Source organism: Chinchilla lanigera, unplaced genomic scaffold (genome assembly GCF_000276665.1).
Source record: "Chinchilla lanigera isolate Chin_1 unplaced genomic scaffold, ChiLan1.0 scaffold00009, whole genome shotgun sequence".
Taxonomy (NCBI): domain Eukaryota; kingdom Metazoa; phylum Chordata; class Mammalia; order Rodentia; family Chinchillidae; genus Chinchilla; species Chinchilla lanigera.
In genome coordinates, this window is record NW_004955410.1 from 21,659,607 (window position 1) to 21,674,305 (window position 14,699).

The window sequence follows — 14,699 nt, forward strand, 5'->3', positions numbered from 1 at the left end:
TGTGATGTGCTGCTGAATCCAATTTCTATCATTTTGTTGAGGATTTTTGTACCTATGTTAAACAAGCTTATTGGTCTGCAGTTTCATTTTTTTGTGTATACTTGTCAGGTTTTGGTAACAGAGCGATGTTGGCCTTACAGAAAGAGTTTGGAAGAGTTCCTATTCCTTTAAATTGTATGGAATAGTTGAGAAGCAATGTTAGTTACTTTAAAAATTGGTAAAATTCAACAGTAAACATATACAGTCCTTGGCTTTTCATTGTTGGAAAGCTTTTTTATTATTGATTCAATATCATTACTTGCTATTTGTATATTCAGGTCTTAAAAACATCATCTTGGTTCGGGTTTGTTAGGTCAGAGGTATCCGAAACTTTTCCCACTTGTTCTGAATTTTCCAAATTGTTAACATATGGTTTTCAAAATAATCCCTAATAATACTTTCTATCTTGGTATCCATTGTAATGACTCTTCTCTATATTTATTTTATTTTGTTATTTAGTTAGTCTAGCTGAAGATGTTAATTTTACTTACTTTATCAAAGAAACAACCTTCTGATTTATTGATAATTTCTATTATATCTTCTACTCTTTCATTTACTTCTGCTCTTATTTGTATTATTTTTTCTACTAATTTTGGGTTTCATTTATTAATTTTTATAAGTTCTTGAGATGCATTATGTACATATTTATTTGAAATCTTTCTTAATTTCTTTGAGTATAGGCACATGCTGCTATAAACTTCACTCTTAGTACTGCTTTTGCTGCATCCCACAGGTTTCAGCCTTTAGCATGCTTACCTTCCCTTGTTTCCAGAGATGTTTTAATTTCCTTTCTAAGTTTCTCAGAGATCCACTGTTTGTTCAAAAGTGTGTTGTTCAATCTCCATGTATTTGCATAATCTGTATAATTTATATACTGGCAAGGTGAACTCAATGTAGGCAGTATATTATTGGGTCTTGCTTTTTTAATATACTTCAGTCAATATGTATTTTTATTTTAAAGAGAAAAAAATTGAAACAGAATTTCAAAACAAGATAATAGGAGGGTAACAATGGTTAACATATTGTGTATTGTTATCCTTAAATTAGTTACTGAAAGTACAAGATATAGGCATTTAGTTATCCAAACAATATTAGCACAAACCTTTCTTTTCAATGAACTAAGAGAAATTAATAGTAACTAACATAATAACTATCTTAACTATTTTGTATTATATATATGTGTGTATATATATATATATATATATATATATATATATTGCTTTTCCCTTCCTTCTTTTCTTCTTTCTGCCATCCCAGTTTTTTTTTTTTCCTTTTGAGTAGTTTCTTCCCATTTTAGAATATCTATTGTATATTTGGGATCTTATTTTTTTTTAATTTTAAAGATAAAAGGAGGGAAACATTAACAGACATACAACATTTTACAACATATCACAAGCACAATACAGACAATACAGAGTTACAAACAAAGTGGTAGGGAATTAACAATGGTGGTTGTATTACATATTGATATCTTCAAAGTGGCTTCTCATGAAAACAGATATAAACATGCAATACTGGTCAACCAAAGACTCATTGACAGTTTCTTTCAGCATAGAAATAGAAGACAGAAGAACAACCATGTTAACTATCCTGTATATACATACATACAAAATTTCTCCTTCTTTCCCTTCTCTTTTCCCACATCCCAGAAGCCCTTTACTCTTCAGTGGTTTCCTATCATTTCACAGTGTCTATCATACCTCCGAGTTTAAATTAACTCTTTCAAGTTTTACACTAGTGAAACAATGCAGTGCTTGCACATGTATGTTTGATTTATTTCACTTATGAGTATGGTCTCTAGTTGTGACCATTTAAATATAAAGGCCTCGAGTTTATCTTTCTTTATAGCTGAGTAATATTCCATTCTATAAAAGTACCACAATTTTCTTATCCAATTCTCGGTGGATGGACATTTGGGTTGCTTCCACATTTTAGCAATTACAAATTGTGCTGCTATGAACATAGTATTTGGGATCTTATTTACTCAGTTTCTCACACTAGGGAGCCAATATGATGTTTGCACATGTGCATCTGATTTATTTCACTTATGAGTATGGTCTCAAGGTGCATCCATTTACCTATAAAAGTCTCCAGTTTATCCTTCTTTATGGCTGAGTAGTACTTTATTGTTTAAAAAGACAACATTTTTTTAAACCATTCCTTAGTTGATGGGCATTTGGGTTGTTTCAAAAATCTAGCTATTAGAAATTCTGTTGCTATAAACATAGGTGCACATATATCACTATGGGATGATGTTTTTAAGTCTTCTGGAAAGATACTCAGAAGGTGAATAGCTGGGTCAAATGGGACCTCCAGTCCTAGGTTTTTGAGGCATCTCCACACTGATTTCCACAGTGGTTGCACCAGTCTATACTCCCACCAACAGTGGGGAAGGGTTCCTTTTTCCCCGCTCTGCCACCAGCATTTGTTATTGATCTCTTGATGACTTCCATTCTTTCTGGGGTGAGACAGAATCTCAGTGTTGTTTTAATTTGCATCTCTTGAATGACCAGTGATGTTGAACATCTCATATACTTATTTTCTGTTTGTATTTTCTCATCTGAGGAATGTGTATTCATCTCAGATGCCCTTTTTTCGATTGCATCTTTAAACTTGGGAGGTCTGATTTTTTTGAGTTCTTTATATATTCACAATAGTAATCTTCTGTCTGAGGAACAGCTGGTAAGCATTTTTCTCACATTGTGGGTTGTCTCTTCACTCTGTTGGTGGTTTCTCTTACTGTGCATAAGCTTTGTATAAGATGAGATCCCAGTTGTCGATTCTTTGTAATAGTTCCTGAGTGATTGGGGCTTTGTTCAGAAAGTCTTTGTCTACACCAATGTGTTCAAGAGTTTTACCTATTCTATCTTCCAGTAGATTCAATGTTTCTGTTTAAATATTTGGATCTTTGTTCCATTTCAAATTAAGTTTAATGCATAGTGAAAGATATGGGTCCAATTTTAATCTTCTGCATGTGCAGAGCCAGTTTTTCCAGCACTATTTATCAAAGAGGCTATCTCTCTTCCAATGAATGTGTTTGGCACCTTTGTCAAAGATAAGGTGGCTGAGTATGTCTGGAGTTGTTTTTGCATCTTCTAATCTGTTCGACTGATCTTTGAGTCTGGTGGGTTTTTTTTGCCAATACCATGCTGTTTTATCACAGTACCTTTATAGTATAATTTCAAGTCAGGGATTGTGATGCCCCCTGCCTCACCTTTGTTGCTCAGAATTGCCTTTAGTATTCTAGGTCTCTTCTGGTTCCAAATGAATTTTAGGATTATTTTCTGTAATTCTATGATGTATGCTGCTGGAATTCTGACTGGAATAACATTAAATCTGTACAACAATTTTGGAAATATGGCCATTTTCACTGTATTGGTTCTTCCTACTCAAGAGCAAGGGATTATCTTTCCATTTTATGATATCTTTTTCAATCTTTTTCTGAGTACTGCATTTTTTAATGTAGAGGTCTTTTACATCCTTCATTAGGTTGATTCCTAGGTATTCTATTGTTTTGGATGCTACTGTAAAAGGTATTGCTTTTCTAATTTCTCTCTCAATGAGTTTGGTATTTGTGTACAGGAAGGCTATTGATTTTTTGAGTGTTGACTTTGTATCCAGCTACACTACTGAATTTGCTTATTAAATCTAGAAGATTTTTTTAGTGGAGATTTTGGCATCTTTTATGTAGAGAATCATGTCATCTAAAATAATGATACTTTAACTTTTTCCTTTCCTATTGTTATTCCTTTTATTTCTTTCTCTTGTCTAACTGCTCTGGCTGAAGTTTTCAGGAGTATGTTGAATAAGAGTGGAGACAGTGGATATCCTCGCTTGCTCATGATTTTTGGGTGAAAGCTTATAGTTTTTGTTCATTTAGTATGATGTTGGCTGTTGGTTTGTCATACATGGCTTTTTATCAGATTGAAATGTGTCCTCTGCCTAGACAATAGTGTGACTCAGGTCCTTCAGGTGGTAGGCAGGCAGCATAGGAATCATAGCTCCCACTCTGTGTGTGAACAGAGTGCAGGGTGACAAGTGTTGGAACCTGCACAGGGGGAGTGGAAGCAGGATTTATAATACTCCTCTTTGATGCTGTTGTGGTTCTGCCCATCTGGAAGTGGAACCTCAGCATCCTCCCCACCCCCCAGAGTATGTGCACATGAGTACAGGGCTATGGTTGCAGCTTTTCTCCCCTAGAGTTTTCCAGCTGTCTTGTCTACCAGCGATGGAGCTGAAATGGGTCATGGATGGATTCAGGCAAAATTCCTCTCAACTGGTATTCCTGAGATCAATGGAGGAAAGAACGTGGCCAGCACTGGGCAGTTTCTTTCCAGACTGTTTAGTCTGTATGCCCTGTGGGAAGGTCACAGTCAGAGCTATGGCACTGTTCAAAACCACTCCAGCATGTCCCTGTGGATGGCTGAGGGGAGTGGAACCTTCTTACCTTTACTCCTGCAGAGGGGAGATTCCTTCTCCTTCAGCTATAGCAGCAGGTACTGGGGTATTTTGTTTCTCTTACTATGCTGTTGTCCCAGGTCTCTGGATGTTATGAAGTTTAACTTTTCTCCTGTTGATTCCAGTGTTCTTCGACAATCACTTTTATGGTTTGTATATGATATGTCCCCTAGAAGACTCATTGCGCTAAAAAAAAAAAAAAACTTGGTAGCTGATGGGCTTTGGGTAAGGGGTTGTATTATGAAGGTTCTAACTTCATCCATGCTTAAACTACTAATGGTATCAGATTTTGATGGCATAACTGGTAAGTGATGGAAACCGGATGTGGGGCATAGTTGAAGGGATTGGACCAAGAGCGTGTGACTTTGGGAGACTACGCCTGGTCTTCAGCCTTTTCCTCTTGGGCTATCTCATTCTTTTGGTTCTCTGGCTGCCATCAGGTAAACAGCTTCCCTCCACCATGCCCTTCTGCTGTGATGTTTCCACCTTGCTACAGCCCTAAAAGCTATTGAGCCAGCTGACCACAGAACCTTGGAAACCAAGAGCCAAAATAACCTTTCTGCCTATAGGTTGTTTATGTCAGGGATTTTGTCATGGTGAGGAAAAGCCAATGTACACAATCACTCACCTCAACATGCAGCTGTAAACTTTTGCTTTGGTTCTTTTCAGAGGTGGATGAGTACTGTATACTTCTATTTAGTCATTTTCCCATCTCTTCTTAATTAGTGAATATTCAAAGTTTATTAAAATATAAAATGTATTCATATATGATAAAGATTATAATGAACAGTCATAACATCCAGTTTAAGAAATTAAATTACAGATACAAGTGACGTTTTATGTATAAAAATAAAATTTATGTACAAAAATTACAGATACAAGTGACGTTTTATGTATGTATCCCTTAAGTTGCATGTCCTGCCTATTCTCTTCTGAATTTGCTATATTCTTTTTTTAACAATTGCATTATTTTTATTCAGGTTTATTTATAGTGTCACTTGTAGTTAATATAATATTAACTTGAATAATTTAAGTAACTGTTTTATGTATTATCTTTTCCTTGCTGCTTTTACTCACAATTTTTCCTATAGTTTACTGGCCATCTTCATTTTTACTAAATGTTAGTAAATTGTTCTTTAAATTGTTTATAATAGTTTATTCACTTAAAAGCAGTCTGAGTTTTTCGTGATATTTTCAGTAATGCTTGACTTTATTCTTTAAACTTCTGACCACTTTGATGAGGAAAAAAGCAGTATGTCATGATTTTTAATGTGCATTTTCTTGATTACTTGATTATATTTCCTGGATCACTGTAATATTCCATTCACTAGGCATTTTCTGTGTCTAATATTGGTCAGATTTTTTGCTCCTGTTTATTTTTAGTTTTCTCTCAATTAATTTAATGTCTCAAGGTCTCTCCATAATATAGCATGTGTAAAATTTTCCTGTCTTTGTAAAAGATACTAATTCTCTAGTTTGTTGACTCTTGTTTTATAGTAGTAGTCAATTTTGTCATTATTCATGTGCTTGAAAAGGATGGCTATAGGCTGACAATTCAATATATCTTCAATGTAGTGAAGTAGGCTATTCAAATCTTTCATAAATTTAATAGTTATTATAATGAATTTGTTATATAGCCTTTCCATGATATGGATTTTTCAGGTTTTTCTCATGGTTATACCACATTTTGCTTTTATATTTTGAATCCACGTTTTTAGGCACCTACAAGTTTGGACTTTTCCCTTTTCAATGAAAATGTGTATTGTTTTATAGAGCCCTTTGTATGGTTTCTGATTATTTTTGTCCTAACATCTATTTGGTTTTTTTATCATATGGCTGTACAAGGATTTTGCTTCTTGTATTATGTTACTCTTTGCTTTATATGTCTTCATAGAACCTTTACATTTAGCATAGCTCTGCCAGAGGGATTTGGCTGCCTCAGTCTTTTAGCTGGCAAGTTGAGTACATTCATATTAACTGTGTTTACTGATATATGAAGATTTGTTTCTAGCAACTCACTTTGTGATTTATATTTGTAGGCATTTTTGAACTCTTCATTTTTCTCCATTTATTTTCAGACTGTTTCTTGGATTGGTTTTTGAATTTTTTTTCTGTCTACCTTAGACTTATGCATATTATTTCTATTTATTTAATAGTTACTCTTAAATTATTAACATGCATGTGTAGTTTCATGAAGTCTAAAATTAACCAAGATTTCTACACTCATCCTGAATAATAGAGACACTTTAAATATGTAAATGCCCCTGGCATCTTACAAGATAAATGCTAGGGATATTTATAATTCTAACTTTTTTGCAAAAGCAATAATTCTGAAAATCAAAGCACTATGAAGCAAAAATAAATTCAATTTACTCAACACCAAACAAGGAGGGGCATAGTCTTGAAAGAAATCACTCCAGAAATAGAATTTAAGATTGAAACCTCGATTTTTTGGTAATTACTGTTCCATGATCTTTTTTCTTTTAAGTCTTGTATTTTATGAAACCTCAAACAATTCTGATTATTTCAAAGTTTAAACATGATTTCTATTATTTGCTCTCATCAGAGTTGCATGATATTGATTATAGCCCACGAGTAACCACCCACGTGTCTGGAAATGAACAAAACCACTCAGAACAAAGTAAAAACCTGGAAGCCATAAAATAACTTTCTGAGCTATAACAAGAAGACACCACAACAGAAAGAAATTGAAAATCACTCTTATTAAAAAAAAAATAGAAACTTGAAATCTTCCTAATGCAAGGATTTAAAATTTCATAATCTCCATAGCAAAGTACCTCCAAATAAATCTTTCATCATAAACCAGAATGTTGTGCTTATAATATAAAGATCTGTAATAGCTATTTGTGTCCATTTTTAAATAGGTGGCAGAACCAATTATCCATAATTTAGAAAGACAGGGACCACTATGGCATTGATACTTAGTAGGTAGTTCTAAGGATTTCATAAAGTAGGTCCATAGTAACACTTCTGTGAAAATAACTTATTAGCTTTGCCAAGTGGGGTGGGGGGACAAATGATATTGAGGCACAGTGGGCCACTACATGAGGAAAATTTGTTTTATGCATCTCAGTAAACTGAGAGTAACACAATAATCAATCAAAATCAAGTCCCCAATTAAGTCAACTGAAAAAAAAAATATGAAACAGACTCAATTAGTATATTTAAAAGATATTTTAATCAAAAGTGTTATGAGGGTGCCATGCTTATTATTTACCTAGAGGCATGACACATTTTCCAATGGTACTTAGTAAAAGACATGTAAATTAGGGTAGACATAAAAGTCTTAATAGCTAAAGGTTCTAAACTGTTTGACATTTGACATTTAAGTTTCTGACAATACAAGGAAAAAACATGTTCTTAGATGTACAAAAAAACCCTAAATGAAATTCTCTTATTAAAAGTTGCTGATAGGAAAAAAATATTTAATGAAACAATTCAGCCTGTTTCAGTCATAATAGAAAAATATGTAATCTCATTTTTCAATTTTAGGAAAGGTACATTTTATTATTGAAGATACCCTTCTGAAATACAAGTGTCCTAGCATTCTCTAATATCATAGTGATGAATATGCACTGTAATAATACATAGTTCCTGGATTCTTACAACTCTCCCTCTTCATTAAAAGCCACACTTGCCAGGCATAGTGGAGCACGCCTGTAATTCCAGTACTCTGACAGGCTGCGGCAGGAGGATCTCAAGTTTGAGCCTAGCTGGGCAATGTAGCAATATCTTTTTCCAATTTTTTTAAAGGAGCTATGATGTAGCTCCATGTGGAGCTCCTAGGTTCAATCTCCAGTATGGGGAGGAGGGTCCTTAATTTTAAAAGTACATGATTCCAGTCAACTATTTTTGAAGTGAACAAGTTTTTCTCTCTTCTTTAGTTCTATTTAAAAGATGGTTTAAAAATATTTGACTCGTGTCTTCTTGTAGCACCAGTGATTATGAATCTGTTCTAATGAAGTGTTTGAAAGATTTGACTATTTAGTTTAAACATTTACCATTTTTCTTAATTAAAGTTTTAATAGATATGATAGGCAGGAAACTTGGAAACCACATAAAAGTATTTTAAAAATCCCTCAAATCACTGGAACTTTTCCTTCACTGTCTCTGGCTCCAACCCTCATTTCAAGATGCTGTTCTTTGGCAGTTGTTTTGTCTGGCCCCTAGAAGGGAGTACAGAAAGAATGGGCTGGTGGAAGCTAGACTGATCAGAGTAAGCTTATCTGTTACACATAATGGACATGGTATCCTAAGCCAATGATGCTTTTAGGGACCCACAAAATATTTTCAGTTTTAATTTCCTAATCAATGAAATTAAAAAATGAAAAATGAAATTAATAATAAAATATATTATTAAATCCAATGTAGGCATAAAATATAATTTTTAATATTTAATTTTTTTTTTGAGCAAGGGACCAAGAAGGTAGAAGTACCCAAGACCCATGAAAGTCATAAGGCAACTTGAGGGATGACATTTGCGTACAGGTGATAGTACATGGACTCGAGCCTAGCAAATTAACCTCATTTAAAGCTAAAAATGAGAGTCAATGAGGGCCTGAATGACTTTAATTGTGTGTGTGTGTGTGTGTGTGTGTGTGTGTGTGTGTGTGAGAGAGAGAGAGAGAGAGAGAGAGAGAGAGAGATCTTTGGCTTACAGTAGGGCTTCAGGAGGGGAATTCTTGTAGCAAGTAATAAAGCTAGTTGGTATTAGAAAGGTACTCAATTAGCCTTTTGCATTGTATTAGATAAAGGTTAAAGAGATTACAGAAAGAAGAATGAGAAAAGATGGATATTACAAACATTCGGGCAAATATGCCCCCATGCAGTTTAGATCAGATGTAGAAAAGTTTCCTTTTCCTGAAACCCCTCAAGTCATAATTATTTATTTGTATTCTCTATAAGTTTCACAGGGGGTAGGTCGGTTGAAGGCTTATTCTCTGGTCACTGAACACTCGAGAAAACAAGAGAGTTAGTCTCTTGGTAAGGTGTTAAGCCTATTATAAGTAAAACTGTATCACTGACCAAACCATCCTAATTATCAAAGCAAATGCCTACAGTCTGAGGGCACAACAAATGATTATTCTGCACAGCAAAACCGAAGTAACAACACATACGTTAATTATAACCTATTTTAAAGTTATATTAAATGATTAATTTTTTTCTAAATTGAGAGACCTCTGCCTATATTGTATAATCATTTAAATTGTTATATTTATTGACCACCAGAACTCACGTATTTATATATACCATTAATTCCTGTCATATACAGAAAACCACAAACTACTTTGCATAAAGTACACTTGTATTACATAGGTGGTTTGCTGAACTTTTTAAAAGAGTGGTTCATATACTTTGGATTCGCCTTGTGCTAAAAATGCAAAAACATATGCTGGGTGCTAAGGAGGCACTAATTTAACAGGAAAACTACAGCAAAATTTTCCAAGGAGAGTTTTACATTGTCTTGAAAGAGGAAATGCTAGCCAGGTAGATCAAAGCAGAAGAGCACACACATCTTTTAAGTGAGAAGAATTAAGAATTATATTTTTAAAACTGTTAACCGTTTGGACTATCAATTTTCTTATCTGTGGCAATTTATGGTCATAATTTGTGTCATTCTTAAGTATTTTCCATGTTCAGTAAAAAAGATATATTTAAAAAAAAGTATAGAATCTGTTCATGGCCTAATGTTGATAAGAAGTGAAATATTCATCAGTAGTTTTGACGCTTGAATTAACTGTTTTTGAGAGTGTCTTTCTTGGAGATAACGGAATGAACTAAGTGAATATTCCAGAAGCTTCTAAACTTTGGTCCTTTGATTTAATAACTTTTGAAGTGTGGAGAATAGTTAACACTGTTAAATCACTGAGAATTTACCTAACATTCTATAAAAGAAACTAATAATTGTATATACTAGTCAGGGTACACCCTGAAAACCATAAAAAAAAAAAAAATCATAGGTATACACCGTTATTTGAAAACTGAAAAGTCCTCAGAATATAACTATTACACTGGTCATTCTTAGAAGTGTCCGTGAATTTTATTAACAGTCTTCCTGAAGTAAACTCCAGACAGCTTTCAGGATCGAGCGCCACCGGCGGTTCCAGACGCGGGGCTGAGGGAGGGAAGGAGAGCGCCACGTTACTCCTGAGGTTAAAGGTCTGTTTGTTTCCATCAGTTCAAACTGACAGGCGCCCTGCCATCGCCTCGCCTCAGCCAGGCAGACAGGTCCTGGCCGTCGGCGGGAAAACATCTGTTGAATGGATTTATTGACTGGATCTTGTTTTTTTCTCTCCCTTTCTCTGTTTTTCCTTCCCTTTTTCCTTCACACCGTTTATTATGTCTCTGACCTGATGAACTGTGTTTGTTGACATGTCGCTCTCGGCGTCTCCCCCGAGGTGTGTCTCACGTTTCTCTCCGCTGTGCTCTTCTCTCGGCAGCAGCCCTTCCGGGAGCCCGCGCACGCGCGTGCGCCCTCGGCGCGCCCCGCCCCGCCGGCCGCGGCGGGCACGGACGGACTGGAGAAGCCCCGGCTGCTCTCGCGGACGCACTCCTCCCCTGCGGCCGCCATCTTGCCCCACCCACCGCCGGACCGCCCCCTCCAGCCGGGCTCCGCGACTGGTAGGAATCCCTGAAGACTCCCTAATAGGCAGGCTAAATGCACCGTTCTTGTAGGATTAGCCGATTTAAATGCTCTGAATAACTCCGCTAGCAGAACGCTCTATTTTCACCCAATGGAACCCGAATGTTATGGGGCCCCAGACGAAAAGCACATCTGATAAATCTTGGGCTTAGTATTTAATAACCTCATAAATTGTTATCATCCAAGGGCCTGGAAAATACATCAACAGGTGCATGCGTCCCTTCCAGAGATAAAAATCCCGACAACATTCTTTAGCAGTGTTCTTCGACCTCTCGCCTTCTAGGAGCTTGGCCACTAGGCGAATTATGCTGCTTGGCTTCTTCATTTGATTCTGACCAGTGTCCTTTCCTCAGTTTGTTTTCTTGTTTATTTTCAATGTTTTTTTTTTCTGCCTTCCCACACAGATGGCTCAGGGGAGTGAATAGTACCAAGGCAAACCTTGCTGATTCTCTGTACTATATTGGTTTCCGTTCCATTTATTATGGCACTTGTGGGTGGCCTTTTTGCCCAGTCCCTTCCATTACCTACAGCTGTGTTTGATACCTTAGAACCTGGCTACTGAGGAAAACATACCAAATACTTCTAAGGCCAGAGGAAGGTCAAGTGTGGAACACATGCCAAAAAATAAAAAAATAAGCGTGTGTGTGCACGCGTGCTATACCCTTCACAAAGGTGCTGTGCTGAAAAGATATGGGGATAATTATTCCTGTTTGTCCGCCCTACCTCGTTCTAGTTCTTTGCTCTGAGACTGCGGCTGATCAAATGGAAGATATAGTAGCCCTAAGAGACACATAACCTAGATGCAACAAGGGGAGAATTCATGTGTACCTTCCCCAAAGGCTCTTACAGGTTATCTGATTTATGTTTTAATCAATTTTCAGGATGCAGAGCTTGCTTTTGTGGCTTCTCTGAACTTGCTCAAGCCTTTGTGCATGGAAAAATTAAAATAACTTTTCGGGAATTACGTCCCCAGGCTTTGATATTATGTTTTATTTAAAAGTCACTGAACGCAGTGCCCAAGTTATTTAACTGTGATAGGCACCTTTAATAAGTGTGCATCAGAGCTACTTTTTTATCATGTGTTATACCATAAGTCAGCATTCCCTACTAAGAGATACAGGCTGGGCACATTTCTCTACCACATTAGCTAGTGTCTCCCGTTCTACTTCTGAAGCATACCAACCCTGCCTGATATTTTTGACTATCCAACGCTATGGCCTAGTGTCAATGGAAGCCTTTGGGATTCGTTGTGCCTGGTGCTGGCCTTGGGTGTTTACCAAGTTCGTGTTCAAAGCCAGATACATGATAAAGGGAAGTATGTATATCTATATCTATATCTATATCTATACACATATAGATATGTAAAAGCAGCAGCAGCTTTAAAACTTACATACTTCTAAGGGCTAGAGATTTAGTTCAGTGGCACAGTACCTGCCTGGTAAACACAAGGTACTGAGTTCGATTTCTGGCACAAAACAACAAAAATTTTTAAAAAACTCAATCCTTTTTTTCTGTAAAATTGTCTTTTATTCTGCTATAATAGTTTAGAGAGCAGAGACTAACAACCATCCTATAATAATGCCTTTCCAATGAGTAAAATAAATTCCCTAATTAAAATTGTGCTTAACTCTAAAGTTTTGTGTTAATGTTGCCATATGTACTATTTTTGTAATATGCCATATTAACTATTTTTGTAATTCTATAGATAGGGTTTCCTTCCTAAGTTTGGAGGGACAGCTGCTTTGTGGCATAATTTAGTTTCCTCCATTTTTTGCAAGGCTTTTGTTGTGAATGAAACAAGATCTCAGAGTATTAGGTAGGTGATATCATTTGGAGGAAAACCATGTTTCCAGGTAGATAGGGTGTGTAGGACCTAGAAAAATCAGGTGAGCCAGGCATAGGGGCCCACTCTTATAATACTGCAGAAGGAGGCATGTTTGAGCCTTGACAGGACCACATAGCAACTTAATGGGACCCTGTTTTAAAATTAAAAAAAATAAAAAAGGCCTGGAAAGCCCTGGGTTCAATCCTCAGTACCAAAAGAAGAAGGAAAAGAATCGTCCAGGAGAAAGGGTAGTCTGTAAACCTACTCACATAAACATTATATAATCATAACCTCAATCTGATCATTCAAACTAAAGGCAGGGTCCTTTCAGATAATTAATTTCTTCCTCATGTCATCATATTAGTGTTTTTTTTTTTTTGGTTTTTCTCCGGTACCGGGAACCGAACTCACGACCTTCCACTTGCCAGGCAGGCGCTTTGCCTCTGAGCTAAATCCCCAGCCCCCATGTTAATGTTTTACAGAGCACATACTGTTTTCCTTCCCAACAAATGGGAAGGTGAGCTTATGGCTTTCTTTAAGTTTAATGGGTCTGACGAAGCAATTTCTTGTCCGAATGGGAGATTATATTTTTTAAAATACAGATTTTGTACTTAATAGTCATTCAATGAGTTTTAGCTAAATCAATAAATATAAATTACATGATGAACCTTGTGAATTGACTAGTTTTGAATGTACTGGAAGTGAAAATTACCTTCTAGTTGTTATTCTGCTAAAGAATGACTCAGTGGTCTATGTTATATATATGTGAGTAAAGAAAAATCTTCGTATTGTCTTGGAACTTATAGAAAAATACTGTGTTCTCACACCTCAATTCTAATAGGAAAAGGGCATGATGACTTTTTGAAAAAATATTTAAAGCATGTAAATTATATGAATATATATACATATACACACACACATACAGACATACTACACAGACACATACACATTTAGTAATGGTCATTTGGTATTTCTTTAAATCCAAAGTAAGCATATGTACTGTCTTCACTTTGCTCCTCCACTTACTGCTGTGGTCTAAATACAATTTCACCTTCCTGTATAAACTACACACAGTTATAGTCTGCATAATCTTAAACTTCGCTTTAGTGTTTTTACTCATCTTGGTATCATATCTGAACACCAAAGACTTTCATTTCTAATATGTCTAAAAATATACATTTGTAAGCATTAAACTCGTTTCATTTCATTTTTAAATAGCTATTTATTATTCATGAATTAAAAAATTAAAACTAACATTCAAGTATGTTGTTGGGGAATATTTTTTTCCAAAAGAAATGCCAAATACTCTCACATACCAGCTGATCTACTGAAAGGTAAGAAAGAGGAAACAAGCACCTTATAGCTGCACAATTGGCTTAAGTCCATTCTGTAAGAGTAATATAATTTATGGTACAACTGAAAAGTGGTTTACCACTAAACTCACATAATTTTTGAGGTATGATATTCAAACTTCTACCATCCACAAGGATCCTGACCAGCTAACTGGATTTACCACATAGCCGCTTTTTGTGAAGAACAAAATAATATTCCAGGGAGAAAATGCCTGAGTTTAGTTAGCTGTTGAAAAATGAAGTCTCCAATCCATTTCATATGAGGACCTAAATGGACCCAAAACCAGAGCAAAAAGCATAGCCATTGCTGGTGGCCACAGGCAGCCTGGATAAGATTGTTCTACTTGGAGCAGAACATGAG

The 14,699-nt window shown here is 35.8% G+C and overlaps 1 protein-coding gene and 1 long non-coding RNA gene across 5 annotated transcripts in view; one reads left to right on the plus strand and one right to left on the minus strand.

Annotated features, from left to right (window-relative positions):
* Positions 1 to 10,956, minus strand: part of LOC102025330 — a 28,021-nt gene extending 17,065 nt beyond the window's left edge. For both annotated transcript variants that reach the window (XR_259855.2, XR_001232740.1), the window contains exons 1-2: positions 10,869 to 10,956; positions 4,487 to 4,683 (exon numbers count right to left, since the gene is read on the minus strand). This is a non-coding gene — a long non-coding RNA (uncharacterized LOC102025330). The remainder of the gene's footprint in view (positions 1 to 4,486; positions 4,684 to 10,868) is intronic.
* Hdac9 (histone deacetylase 9) overlaps positions 1 to 14,699 on the plus strand; it is an 885,718-nt gene that overhangs the window by 613,295 nt on the left and 257,724 nt on the right. For all 3 annotated transcript variants that reach the window (XM_005377344.2, XM_013510571.1, XM_005377345.2), the window contains one exon: positions 10,959 to 11,139. In XM_005377344.2, the coding sequence (XP_005377401.1) occupies positions 10,959 to 11,139 (181 nt within the window). The remainder of the gene's footprint in view (positions 1 to 10,958; positions 11,140 to 14,699) is intronic.